This window comes from Babylonia areolata, chromosome 24, assembly GCF_041734735.1.
Source record: "Babylonia areolata isolate BAREFJ2019XMU chromosome 24, ASM4173473v1, whole genome shotgun sequence".
In the NCBI taxonomy this organism is placed as follows: Eukaryota; Metazoa; Mollusca; class Gastropoda; order Neogastropoda; family Buccinidae; genus Babylonia; species Babylonia areolata.
In genome coordinates this window covers 32,797,969-32,812,339 of record NC_134899.1, presented here as the reverse complement: position 1 = coordinate 32,812,339, position 14,371 = coordinate 32,797,969, and the positions used below count along the sequence as shown (strand labels likewise).

The following is a 14,371-nucleotide window of genomic DNA, read 5'->3' as shown; positions in this document are numbered from 1 at the left end:
CCTTTCTGTTCTTGAAGACTGTTGCATATTATAAACGACATACTCAGTTGCTGCTCTAGCCAGTGACATGCTCTGTTACAGTTATCGCTTGAGACTTGTTGGCAGAGTGGGCAGAAAATTTCCATCTTATGTTGTTGTTGTTGTTGTTTTCTTTCTTTCTTTCTTTTTGTTTTTTTTGTTGTTTGTTCTTTGTTCCCATTCATTAAGCTTTCATCACTGTTTCTGTCGCTTTATAATTATATGAAAATTTTGCCCTCTGCACTTGTTAAACTCACTGGTATTTATTGCTTCAAAGATCTTTGAAATAGACCAGCAGACATCATATGTTAATTTAATCCACTCCAGAAAAGAACATACGTCATCATTTCTGAAGATGTGCATCCACATATTGTTCAGTCTTTTTTATTCAACCACAGATAATTTTTCAGGATGAAATTTTTAAGCTGTAGCTTAAAATGCCTTGCATTTGGGATTTTTGTCATCTGTGGATTGCTGGACAATCCTTTTGTGGAGTGACCTGATCATGGTTTGACAAGCTGGAACATTAGTGCAAAGTCCGTATCACACATGTACATGATTCTTGATGGCTTTGCCTTCTGTTTGCTGGCTTCTGTGAAGTGTTATGTCACACATTTATAAATACCTCTTTATATTGATTATTTTTGTAGTTATAGTTCTTAAATTTCTTATTACATTCATGGTAGAGTTTTCTTTCTTTGTTGATTATCAGCTGATTGATTAATCTGATGTTGATTTTTGTTCTTGCAGTGTTGGTTGCAGACGAGAAAACACATACAAGAATACAGGAGTGAGGAAGTATGCCTTCAATCGATTCCAGATGCTGTACATTCCAAAGCTGTACCGTGCCCCAGGGGGTACATATGGAAACATTATCTCTTGAGGCGCACTATGTTGTCACATAGCTTGCAGCTTCTACTGTATTTGAAATGATTAATGGCTACAAACACTTATTATAAACTGATCTGCTATTGACATCTCTAGGTTGCCATGGTTGATATCATTATTTTGGTATCTCAAAATATGTGCAAGTATAGTTCGTGAGAAAAGAAAAGCAAATACCATAATGTGATTTATATAATGATGCCAAGTCCACATAATATTCTGTTGTGTGCAAATTTCAGTTGTATTATGGTTGTCTGCAATTGTCTGCATGTGGTTTAGCCTGTGGAAAGGCTTCGTCAGTTTTGTTCTTTTATCACTTTTATTCTACACGACAGGCTGTAGAACAGTGAGCCTTCTGCACTTCTCATGCCAGAAATGTCAAGGCGTGCCTCTTCTTCGTCTTCAGTTTCTTCAGTTTTAGAGTTATGCATGCGTGTGAATGACTGGTGTGAAAGCGCTTAGATTTGTCTCTGCACAAGATTCTGCACTATATAAATACCATTATTATTATTATTATTATTATTATTATAAGTAGTGTTTTCAAGTTACAGTGTTTGAACAGTTAGGAATGTTATAATAGTGTGCAAGTACAGATGATGTCACTTATTGTTCTTATCCCTGGGACAGGCTTGCAAAACCTTATCAGTGCATTGTTTTTTGGGTTTTTTTTTTTGGTGAAGTCAGGTACCTGCTGCTTTAGTCTTTTTTCTTCTTTTTTTTTCAACAGCTGATATGGTGTATATGGATCAGTCCACACACCCTGATGCCTCCTTGAAAGTGAAACTGAGACTGTTTTTATTATTTTCTCTTTCTTATATTTCTATTACATCTCTTGTTTTGAAGAACAAAACTGTTTTACTATTGAACAAAAATATTATTAGCACTGTTACACAGAAAAATAGAACAGCAATTATTTTATTCAGATAGACATGCCTTCAAAATCTATCCATGAACTTCAAGCTACTTATTTTCCGTTTCATTTTTTTTATTTTGTTTTTTATTTTGTTATTATAACTGTGTCATTTATCATGGTAAATTGTGAATGTTTGAGGTGAGAAGCGCAATGTCATGCATGATCAAAGGCTAGGAAAATATTCATGTTCTGTCACTTGTTTTCACAACAATCAGTATCAGGCAGACTGAAGAACAGATACAGATTCTTGCAACTGTTTCACTTCTGTCTCATTACTCATTGCAGATGTTTCTCTGCTAAACAGGTGACAGTATGATTCTGGGGTTATAAAGATTTCTGAAAAAGATCAAAGTACTTATTTCTGATCTGATCAAAAGAAAAAAAAAGAGTCTTATATTGATCAGTATTTGTTATGAAATTTGTAATTGAAATTTGCAACTTTGTTCCCACCAATCTTTTCAAATGTCCTTCCTCTAGAATACCTAGGAGAATGTAGAAATAAAATTAGATTAGATTAGATTTGTCATCTTAGCATTTTGTAGTAGTGGTGGTGGTGTATTTTCAGATATGTTGTTTATATGGCAAGCAGTTTGTACCTACATGCTTTGTGCAATAGCTCATGAAAACGTGCAGATGTTGCTGTTTCTGTTTGAGCAAGACATGTGAGTGAGAGGTGGTGGAGATGGTGATGTAGATATCACTCATCCAATATTTATATGTAGAGAGATCATGCCGACGGATAATATATGTAGTGTGTCCATGACTTGTCTTATGGTTATCTTGTCACCCACATTTGTTCATTTTTAAAAGTGCAAGGAAGGTTTGGAGAAGGGAGGGTTTAACATGTGTGACTGGGACTAGACAAATTAGATCGTATATTGTCAAAATGTAGAATGTACATTATGTATTAGAACCCATTGTATTTTACTGGTTACTTTGAAATTTAGCACATGCATTTTCTCTCAATGTCTGTTTGTGGCCTCTTTTTGTCGGTCTCTTAAAATTACAATCGGGGCCATAATTTCATTCACTCTTATGCCACATTTACAAACACCCAGTAAAATAAACTAGTTGACTGAAAATTATATTTGTTTGAACAACAAAACGTGATGATGAAACAATGTGAGAAACATGAATAGACGAGAGCCATTGTGTAATGACATGTGTATGAATTGATGAATAGAAAAAAAACCAACAGCTGCAGGAAAGGGGGTTTGTCACATTTGCTTTTGCATGACTATCCATGTCCTTCTATTTATTTCTTCCAGTATCGTTAATCTTGCAGTTTGAGGAATAATGACCCAAGGCTTCAGTGTGATCAAAATGTCCAGTTGCAAGTGGAAGCTGTTTTCTTTTCATGTAAATAATTGTATTTATGTCCTCTTTCTGTTTTGCACAAGTGTTTGCTTGATTTGTGACACCATGTGACAATGGCAAATTTTGAAGTATTCACAGTGTCAGCTTCATTTTTGCAGGTTGGAATTTATAGCTGTTAGTTATTGCTTCCCCTTTTCTGTTCACTTGATGGAATTACTTCCCATTAGATTTAAATCTATTCTTAAGTACTTGATGAATTTTTTATTTATTTATTTTTATTTTTATTTTTTAGAAAAATATTAATTTTGAAATGTTGCAAATTCAGCAGAAAGATCTGTTGAAGACTGACATTCATCAGGTGCAACCTCTTCCTGAAGATGTTGGTTAAAAAGATCATAAAAAATGATTGCTATGCTGCAAAGTTTGATGAAATGACTGCGATTACTTAAAAAAAAAAAATAAATAAAAAATCATTGCAGTTTTCTTTTTAACAGGAATGCACACATGTATGTGGTGATGATTACATGACTCACTTTATTTACAAGGTGAAATACAAAATGATGTTTATGCTTCTGCTTCTCTGAGCATCAAAGGCCAGTGTGTAAGAAAATCAGAGAAAATTTTAATAACTTGTAAACAATGCTGCCAGTAAATGTACTGTGCATGATTCTATGCAGACACAGTATTCTCACATAGTGTTAGTTGTTGTTGTTTTTTCTTTGTTTAGTATTATGCATTGATGAATCTATCTGTGGTTGTAATGGTTGCAGATTTTTTTTTTTTTTTTTTTTTTTTTTAGATAGATTTTGACATGTTCCCTGTGATGAAGTTATGATTTGTAGATTAATGGTTGTCTTGACTTTGTGTCTTTCTTCACACCTGATACACTTGATGGATTATTTTTCTGTTCTTGTAATCATTCTTAGCTGCTATTCTCACATATGCTTTCATGCATGTGCACACATGAGCACACACATACATACACACAGAGGACATTGATTGCAGTATATACAGTTGCACATCTTTTACCGCAGCTTTATGCATTTTTAACACAATTTTTTTAAGAGCAGGTCTTGCATATATCTTGAAGCAGTTCAACACATTTTAAAAGTATTCTCATGACATTTTATAGCAGTTTGGCCCTTTCGCCCGATTGTCAACATGGCTGAGCAAAATATAAGGCAGGGAAATCTGGAAGAGGAATTATGGACTGTGTTTTGAAAATCAAAGTCCACTACTTATATGCTCAATTTATCAGTTTGAAAACATGTCTTAACCATTTCAACTTGAGGGGATTGCTACTTGTGCAACCCCACACCTGTGGTTAATTAACTCACAAATCAGGTCGTGTCAGTTACTGACGTTTAATCTCCTTAATTTCTTAATGTTTTTAAAAGACAGTTTTTAGATATAATTTTACATATCAAAATTCATGTATGAATTAAGGAACAGTTTGTTAAACATTTGCTGAAGGAAAGGGGAGAAGGAAAACAACAACCAACCAACCATCCAATCAGCTAATCAGGATGCCTTGATGAATTGCACATTTCACTGTATAAAAGACCAAATTGTTTGATTTCCTATGCTTTCAGTTGCTCAGCAAACCTTCATCAGTGACTGTCTGTTTTGAACATTCATGTTTTATTACTGTTGCATTTGTATGACTGTTCACTTGTTTGATATGTTTTATAGTGTGTACTGATGACTTGTGTATGAAAAACCATATGATAAATGTCTATCATATACCATCCCATTAATCTGAATAAGAAACAAACATATCTTGCAGTGCAAATCCAATGTATTTCACATGTTAATGCTCCAAGTAACCCAAATGCCAAAATTTCATTCAAAAGATAGCAGTATGGCATGTAACACAACTACCAATAATTTTTATGTATTAACAATGATAATCATACACTACTATGGGAATAACAATGTTAATACTAATAATTCTGTATTTTCCTGTGGCACTGCTAGTTGATGGATTGGGTAGGAGTTCTTGTTCCTGCTTTTATGTATTAAACTGTATTTGTATAAACCTGTACTCAATATCACGAAATCATACTATGTACACAATAGATGCGATGCTCACTTTGCCTAACAGTTACCATAATTATCATCAGGGATTCGTTGGTGAGAGGACAAAGATCTGTCTGCTGGTATGGCAGCAGGAGAATGGATAGTCCAGTTTATGCTTGAAAGGCTCACATGGCATGCTGTGTGTGTGTGTGTGTGTGCATGTGTGAAAGTGTGTGTGTGTGCATCTTTGTGAATGTGTGTGTGTGTGTGTGTGTGTGTGCATTGAACAAAAAATCCAGCATAAATAGTTATATTATTCAAAATGATGTCATCAGGCTTCAATCGCACACACAAACACAAACGCGTGCGCACGCGCGCGCACACACACACACACTATGATCAGATAGGACAAGTAAATTAGATCATGAAAACTGTTGATTGAATCATTCACTGATTCAGTACCGTCTTCTGTCATGTCTTACAGATACATTTGAAAGCACCACTGTTCATTGAAATAAGATGTAACAGTCTTAGCACAGCAGGGACATATACAGGCCTTTTATGCTCAAGAGGAATTATCTCTGCTCACTGAAGTTCAGGGTGGGAGAACTATAACCTTTCATTTCTCATTCACACTGATCTCATTTTGCTGAGATTCAGCTGTAAAGTTAACAATGGAGATGTGCTGCTAACACAGTGCTAGGATGGTCCCATGCCTGCAGCTCTTAGCAGCCAGTCTGTGTGGTTTGCTGCCTTCAGTGCCGAACACTTCTACTGTTATTCATTTTTCACTTCACAGAAGGGATCCTGTCCATACAGAATGTTATTAGCAGGAACAGGTGGGCAGGAATATGAGTTTGATCTGATTAGTTCATCGAAGAACTTCCCTTTCTGACTTCATATTCTGACCGTGTCAAACTGTTTTTTGAGGAATGGATGAGGGCTTTGTGTTTATGGTCTGTGTGGGGTGGCCTGGGGGAAGAGACAGCTGTGTTTGCTGCAATGAAGGGTCGGGCGCAATGGCCGAGTGGTTAAAGCATTGGACTTTCAATCTGAGGGTCCTGGGTTCAAATCTCGGTAACGGCGTCTGGTGGGTAAAGGGTGGAGATTTTTCCAATCTCCCAGGTCAATATATGTGCAGACCTGCTTGTGTCTGAACCTTCGTGTATATACACAAGCAGAAGATCAAATATGCACGTTAGAGATCCTGTAGTCAATGTCAGCATTCGGTGGGTTATGGAAACATACCCAGCATGCATCCCCCTAAAAAGGGAGTGTGGCTGCCTACATAGTGGGGTAAAAATGGTCATGCATGTTAAATCCAGTTCATGTACATACAAGTGAATGAGGGAGTTGCAGCCCATGAATGCAGAAGAAGCTGCAGTAAAGGAAATACCTCTGGAATGTCAGCATCTATGACACCAACCACTGCTATGAGGACATCGGTTGTGAATGTGAAGCCGCTGTTAGGGACGGTATACTAGCAGAAGTAAAATGGCCATTTGTTGGAGCTATGACGTTACGCATAAATAACTGGTTCATAAATATATTTTGACAAAAACCTGCAAGTTTACATATTCATTGTAAATTGTTTATTTACAACTTCAGTCAAAATACTATAAGACACTGAATGAAATTTATAAATAAAACCCGCAGTTACTTAAAGGGATTGATTTTACATGTCTTGATCTTTTTTTCCTTTTAGAGCACTTTTATGTCAGTGAAACTCAGTAGAATGTGTTGCAGACTTTGATTTGTTTTGTTCTCTGTCATTAACTTAAGCAATTTTATTATTGTTATTCACAGTTGTTCTCTTTAATCTCCCCTTCTGGAACAAGTGAACAAAACACAATTCATTTGTACTGGTAGATCTAAGTGTTCAGTCACTCGCAATAAAGAAAAACACACAAGTAGAGTATGTAGTGACTGTGTTTGGGAGCAAATGTGCGTATGTATGTGTGTGTTGTTGGGAGTGGTTGGTGGGTGGGGATTTGGGGTGGTCTCATCATCACAAGAACAGTTTCAAGACATACTACATCAAAGTTTTATTCATATTTACATGACATATGATCCACACAAAAAAATGTGGTTTTCTTTACATCACAATCAGGACAACACTCAAAAACATCCAGTACACTTTTGAGGTCACAACAAAGCAACAATTATGTACATAACATTTTATAACAGAAATGCAACAATGTATTAGTTGAAAGAATCTATTTCAATATGTTATTACAATTTGATTTCACAATATTTTTCCTTGCTGCCTATCCAAGTTACTTTCAACCACATGTTTTCCTAAAGGAGTCCCATACATTTGATAACTAATATCACTGATTTGCCCATCCACAGACATTAACTGAAGACAGTTTTGTATCATGATAGCACTGGTCTTTAAAAAAAAAAAAAAAAAAATTCTCTTTATTTTACATGTTTGTGCTGTCAATATTTCATCTTTTAGAAAATAATCCTTCTGAACTCACAAGGCACTATGAAGACACCAGCTTCCGAACTTCAGGAAAGGCTCAGCAAAATGACCGTGTAACTACTACTGAAATGTACCCTCCATTTTGAGAAGCGTGACCAGGGGTGGGGTGGGGGGGCAGGAAGAGGGATGGGGCAGGGGGATGAGGGAGGAGGGGTAAAGCTTTTTTCATGAATACTAATGTGATCAATGGGTGTATATTAACAAAGCAGATATTTTCTGTTTGTTTTTTTTCTTCAAACAAGCATGAATTACAAAGGAACTCTAAAATGGCATGCCATTCTAAAATTAAACTGTAAACCCATAGCACTGAACAGATTTGACAAAGTTCACATGATCCTAAATGATACATGTTTGAAATAAAAATAGTGGTCAAATTTGGCTGACAGTGAAGACTTTACAAGTATGAATAAAACAATTCTGTGGAGACACAGAAATAACCCTGAGCTCAAAAACAACGTAAACTGTACATAGTATAGACAATTAGCATAGACAATAAGCCACTCTTCAGCTGTACATAGGCAACACAAACGAACATAAAAACCAACAAAGTTCACTCAGATTTCTTTGCAGATTTACATACAATTTCAAATTCATTGTATAATGATAAACGTTTCTCAACAAATTACCTTGAGTGGAAATAACCTCTGAAATGGGTGTGGTGTCATGAACAATGAAAAAACATCTGAATTTATCATTAAATGCCACTAACTTTTTAATAATGCTTTTCTCAAATGAACAATTTATTACAGTTCACATTGGCTGTGTATACAGATATGGTGTCAAGAATGACAACATATTCTCAAGTGTCACACAAGACTAACAAATCTGAAATTTTGTTTCAACAGCAAATGGAATCTTTTCTGTCATGTCTCTAATCCTCTAGTGAGCAAAATCTTAACTAAACATCAATGTGGTCTCAAAACCAGATGCAGCAATACAATATACACTCAAAACACTACAATGTGTGATAACACCCACTCTTCAACAATGACTAAATACAGAACAATTGATAATCCCTTTAACATACCACATGAGGAACTTGAGGAAACCAGACCAACTCCCTGTGAAGATGCAGGCCAGACCCCTTCCTGTGACACTGTGTCCATATCATGTTCACAGCAAAGTTCCTTGATGTGTATGTGTGTGCGCGCGCTTGCATCTGTGCCTGTGTGTGCATCTGCGCTTGTTCATATTCATGTGCATGTGCCCACATGCTCGTTTATTTGTAAGAGACTGACTGGAAAGAACTGACAAAGTAAGACAGCAACAGCCGCTCACCCTACTTTTGTGTGTGAAAAGCAGAATAATTCTTTGTACTAAGTTGAAATAATAAAAAGGCATTTAGTGAGCAAAGCCGTATGTGTAAGCCATTGCACTCATATGGTGCAGAAATTGAAAAATTTTAAAGTGTAACGACATAAAATTATAATTTATGCACTATTGTGCACTGGCTTACACAATGACGGTCGCATGGTTTCATCTTATGTAATTATGTTCCTTTTCTGTCTTGCATTGCAAAAAACGCCAAAACCTACAATGTAGGCTCAATATATACAGGGCTGCGATGCATGCTGGGAGGTTGGACACCCAATAACACAGGCTGGACATTGGTCACTCAAGCACCAGCACCGTGTGAGTGGCGATCCTTGCTCGCGGGCAGCCTATTGTGAAGTTTTCCCTTGTTATACAAAGCTCGGTAGAAGAGAGAGTATTGCAAATACCCCCAAGAGAACACATATACACCATAAGAGGATTACGACTGAACCATAACTGCTGTACAACAGCAACAATGTAAAACAAAACAAAGCTGCAAAGAATCAGTAAACACACACTCACACATTTTGGACTACCATTCATAGCCATCACTGGGGATTTAAAGATACTAACTTTTGCTAGTCCATTCATCAAGCACTCCCATACAGTCCAAACAGCATTCACCATCATGTAGCACATGTAGACCATCACACAATACACACAAAATTCACTGCTGCACAGCTACAATTCGAAACATATCATCACACTATTCAAAAGCATTTTTCTCCATCACACCTTTCAGCAACCTACACTAAGTACTTCTCCAACAGCTTTAAACTTTATGCTTGTCCCCTTTCTACCAGACCTGCTGAGAACAAGAGACAAAAGTTCACACATTTATACCACACCATCTGGGTTTCTAACAAGTACAACACTATCTAAATGAAGTACATCTTTCTACCACGTCTTACAGGAATGAGCTCTGTCAATGAACATTCATTTTGACAATTATTTTAATCAAACAGGCACAGTGCAAATGACCAAGTCGTAACAAGAGGACTTTGTACAACCCCACCACAATACACCTCCACCCACATTTCCCCATCATGCCTGCAAATTCTATGCCGTGGGCTCATATTTACTTAGTCTGCGCTTCAGGTGGGCATTCTCATGACGCATCTTTTCAATTTCATCTCGGATGGACATGTTTTCTTTCTCCAAGTAGGAAGCTCTCATGGCAATCTGGTTCTCCTTCACTCGTCTGGCATCTCTTGATCGCTTGGCTGCAACATTGTTCTTCTTTCTCCTCGCCCAGTACCTGTCGTCTTTCAAGTCCTCAGGAACAAATATCTGAAACACGAAGACATAAACCCTGTTAGTGCCATCAACAGTTTGTCACTGAACAGCTGCTTTTACAACCTGCAAATAAATGAAAGCTTCCATTTTTCTCCGTCTCTCTCACTCTGTAAAAAAGATTTAAAAAAAACCAAAAAAACTCCCCCTAAAGAGGACACACACACACACACAAATTTGCGAGATACAAAGCAAAATAAAAAAAGAAAATAACACACACCTTTCTGGACTTTTTAACCATTGGCTGAGGCTTGAGTTCTTCTTCAGTGAAGGTGTGGCAGGTGGGATCAAAGGCGGATTGTCCTGACAACATATATCATCAGCAACTGTTGTAAAACACATAAAGCTGAAGAAGGCTCTTCCAAAACAAAAAGTTTATAAACATAGATCTGCCATTTCTCTATAATAAAAAATAAATAAATATTACTTATAAGCAACTATTTCACAACCTGTCAAGTTGAGGCCTTTCTGCTCTCTTATTCTATTAATAAAAAAAACAACAACAACAAAAACCAATGAATAATGACTTTGTCCTGAATAAAGTACTTCAAGCACACACACGTCTGACTGCATACACCTGTATGAGATGTACACACACATATATATCTTAGTTCTTACACCATTAAAATGAGCAAAGAAAAATCTATGTAGACCACACTTCAACAATCTCTATATTAGATTCATCAATCTTTAATGCTGAAACTTTGTTTGGTTTGCTTGTGTGCCACTCTGTCCATATGTATGAATGTTCCTTAGTTGTGAGTGAGTGAGGACAGGTAGTCAACATGACAAAGTTATGTGTCTGTGCTGTGTGGTAGCGTGTACATCTGTGCATGCATTCAAACACACACACACACACCTCATGTATGTCTGCTTCTCACTCTCTCCATGTAATTTCTGCAGTTATCTATTTCCATGAGCAATCACATCTACACTAGTGCATGTTTTTGTACAGTGATGTCTGCTTGCAATGCCTGACAGACAATGCACACGGTTCTGCATCAACAAAAATGTGTACACACAGAGAAACAAACAAGACAAGAAGAAATCAGTTGGGGAAAAACACCCACAAGGGGTGCATAAAAATGTAATGAATTAAAAAACAATGAAAAATCAAATTCAAAACAAGAAACAAAAGTGCAGTCTCAACATTACCTCACCACCACGCTCCACAACACAAAACTAGCTGGGCCAAAGCAGTGCATGCCTTATCATAGCCAGGGGCTGGGTGAGTGCATGCATTCTATGTCAGAGTGGGGTGGCACAAGACCTGGGATGGAGGACAGTGCCAGGTCCTGTTCATTCAGCCGGAAGTCCACCTGCACGGTCACGGGGCTGACGGGCGGCGTGGACCCAGATGACACCGCACCTGGTGACGTGCATCGTGCGTTTGCTGCAACATGCACACCATCCCTTATCACTATCACACACACACAAACACAGAAACAAGAGAGCCTCACACACCCAAAACTTTTTCACAACAAAGAAAAAAAAGCAGTACATCAGTATATTTTCATTTATTAATTTTGTTGCTGCCCCATTATCCCCTTTCTTACTTTCATTACTCTCATTCAGCATTCATTCAGCAGCACACCAATATGCCTCCAACTGACCATTGTTTTGAATGATTTAAAATCACAATACTTGATACACAGTTGGTTTGGACAAACACTTTATGGTTGATTTTCTTAGAGGCGAAACATACTTTAAAATCAATATCTGAAAGTCTGCAACTGACAATATCCATATTGGGAATCAAAATGAAGACTGGTGGTTTACATGCCAGTGTAAAAAATGATGTAGGTCTTCCTTATCAGCAAATCAGTATTTGAATATGCTGTGATCAAGTATGTGTGTCTAAGCCTGTGTGCTGTATGCTATGCGTGTGTGTATATGTGTGTGTGTGTGTGTGTGTGAGTGTGTGTGAATTGAATATGTTGTGTGTGCGTCCATGCATGAGTGTGTATGCACGTGTATGTGCAAGTTTACCTGTGGTTTGCACAGCATCCTCTGCCGCTTCACCTTTAGCCCTGACCATCATGCTGCTAGAGCTGCTGGTCCGGACAGGAGGAATAACCAAGGAGTGAGCAGAGCTGCTAGGAGCAGTGAGAGGGACAGTGTGTGGCTTGTGTGGAGGGCTGACCTGCAGGCCACCGAAGCCAATGTGTGGACTGGGACTGGTGTGCGGACTGGTGTTCACATGCAGGAAGGGACCAGGACTGCCCTGTGGTTTGGGACTGCTAAAGGGACTCTGGACTTTCTCTGGCAGAGGGGAGTGTTGGCGTTGTGGTGAGGTTGTCAGCAGGTCGTCCCAGCTGACAGTTTCCACAGCCGGAACCTCATTCAGATTCTCACCAAGGAACTCATCCAGGTCCATGTACTCGAGGTTAAAGTCGTTGGAGTTGTAGGTCTTGTTCCATAGCTGGGGGCCCAGGAAGGCAGACGTGAAGTCCGAACTTCCTGCTTCATCTTCGATTTTCTTCACCTTCTGGCTGGGGGCTGTACACAGTATTTATACAGTATTTACACATTTGTGTAGTCATTGTATATTAACAATAACAATAATAATGGATATATATATATATATATATATATATATATAGAGAGAGAGAGAGAGAGAGAGAGAGAGAGAGAGCACATTATCCAGAAATCTATGCCAGGTCTTTTCCCTGTGACCCTTGTACACTTGGCATCAAAAATGCATTCTTTACCATTTTATTTACTTAAATTGGTTTCTGCATATCTAACAATAACTATGGTAGTTTATCGAAACTGGATGAATTAATGTGTAGTGAATACTGATGAAAAATAAAATGATGGTAGTAATACATTGGCACCACAAGAAAGTCAAGATTGCAAATACTTTTTTTAAAATTTTATTTTATATCATAAAATTACAAGAGCTGTTGGCAAACACAAAAATGGAGTGCAATTAGTTGAAAAAGAACCTGTAGCTATAAACATCTATTCTAGTGTAAGATAATTTAGAAAGGACTGGCAAGTTTTGAGAGCTCTTAAATGCATTTGACAAATTGTTGCTCACTTTGTAGAAGAGGAGTCATTTGCCCATTATATGAAATCAGCATGAGCACTGCATTGCTTATATTGTGCAAAACTGGCAAATTCTGGGAATTTGGCATGACAGATTATTATTATCATCTTTATCATTTGTGTGTGTGTTTGGTTGGTGGTGGTGGTGGTGGTAAACACAAGTTCACTGAATGTGGGTATTTTTTGTTTTAGTTTATTTGTCATGTGCATTCTGTGCATGTATCAATGTTTTATATTCAATATATTCTACTGTACTTACTTATATGTTAATTTTGTTTACTTATCTGATTTCATTTTATGATATTCTATACATTCTTAAGACCGGCTCTCATGGCCCTCAGACACAGGAGTCTGCTCTTTTTTGTTTTGTTTTTTTGTTGTTGCTGTTTTTTGTTTTGGATAATGCGCACGCTTTGACGCCTTGAAACAGAAAATTGAAAAAGGTTTTATACTGAACCTGACAACACAAAGTAAACATTATGTACAACAATAATTTCTCTTGGTGGAAAATATCGAAAGATGTTCTGTCAGAACAATTTTTGCTGCACCTGTTAAACATAAATCAACTTCACGACTTGACGTCAATATTGCTGATGAGGGAAACAAGTGATTGGCTGGGATCAAACGACCTTGATCTAAAAATAGAAGTCACGTTGCAAACAGTGTGCTCAACAACTCCCACTGTCACCGACATAATAGTGGCACTACTACTGTTACACACAGTCACGACAAACCCAAGACAGATAAATATCAATTTTCAACATGTGAAAAAGGAAATCAAATAATACGTTTCTCATGCAAAACCCCCCATCACGTTCTGACTCTAAATAAAATCTGGACCTGGCATGCTGCTATTTCCCCTTCATCATCACGACAGAGATGAGTTTGCTACTGACTGCAAATTAAGAAACATATTTTAAAAAAGAAACTAACCTCCACCTACAACCACTGGTGCGCGTTGTAGATCTGGGTTTTGGAGAAGTTCTTTCAGTGTCATTCCACTATAAACGGTGTGGTGTAGGTTCGACATTTTTCCTGATTGCCTCGTCCGTGGAAGTCCGTCTGCTTCTCAA

The 14,371-nt window shown here is 37.5% G+C and overlaps 2 protein-coding genes across 5 annotated transcripts in view; one reads left to right on the top strand and one right to left on the bottom strand.

Annotated features, from left to right (window-relative positions):
• Window positions 1–5,526, top strand: part of LOC143299000 (inositol polyphosphate-4-phosphatase type I A-like) — a 64,998-nt gene extending 59,472 nt beyond the window's left edge. For all 4 annotated transcript variants that reach the window (XM_076612067.1, XM_076612066.1, XM_076612065.1 and 1 more), the window contains one exon: window positions 769–5,526. In XM_076612067.1, coding sequence (XP_076468182.1) covers window positions 769–901 — 133 coding nt within the window. In that variant the 3' untranslated portion in view covers window positions 902–5,526. The remainder of the gene's footprint in view (window positions 1–768) is intronic.
• A 1,658-nt stretch (window positions 5,527–7,184) lies between these two features.
• Window positions 7,185–14,371, bottom strand: LOC143299180 (thyrotroph embryonic factor-like). The gene is made up of 5 exons (XM_076612343.1): window positions 14,232–14,371; window positions 12,237–12,746; window positions 11,518–11,640; window positions 10,468–10,550; window positions 7,185–10,244 (listed from the first exon to the last, which is right to left on the bottom strand). The coding sequence occupies exons 1-5, from the start codon at window positions 14,326–14,328 to the stop codon at window positions 10,014–10,016; spliced, it is 1,044 nt and encodes a 347-aa protein (XP_076468458.1). The 5' UTR covers window positions 14,329–14,371; the 3' UTR covers window positions 7,185–10,013.

Coding starts and splice junctions, on each gene's coding strand:
- LOC143299180 (XM_076612343.1), bottom strand. CDS start 14,328: ATGTCGAACCTACACCACACCGTTTATAGTGGAATGACACTGAAAGAA. Junction 11,641..12,236: donor GGATGCTGTGCAAACCACAG/GTAAACTTGCAC, acceptor TGCATGTTGCAG/CAAACGCACGATGCACGTCA. Junction 10,245..10,467: donor TGGTTAAAAAGTCCAGAAAG/GTGTGTGTTATT, acceptor TTCGTGTTTCAG/ATATTTGTTCCTGAGGACTT.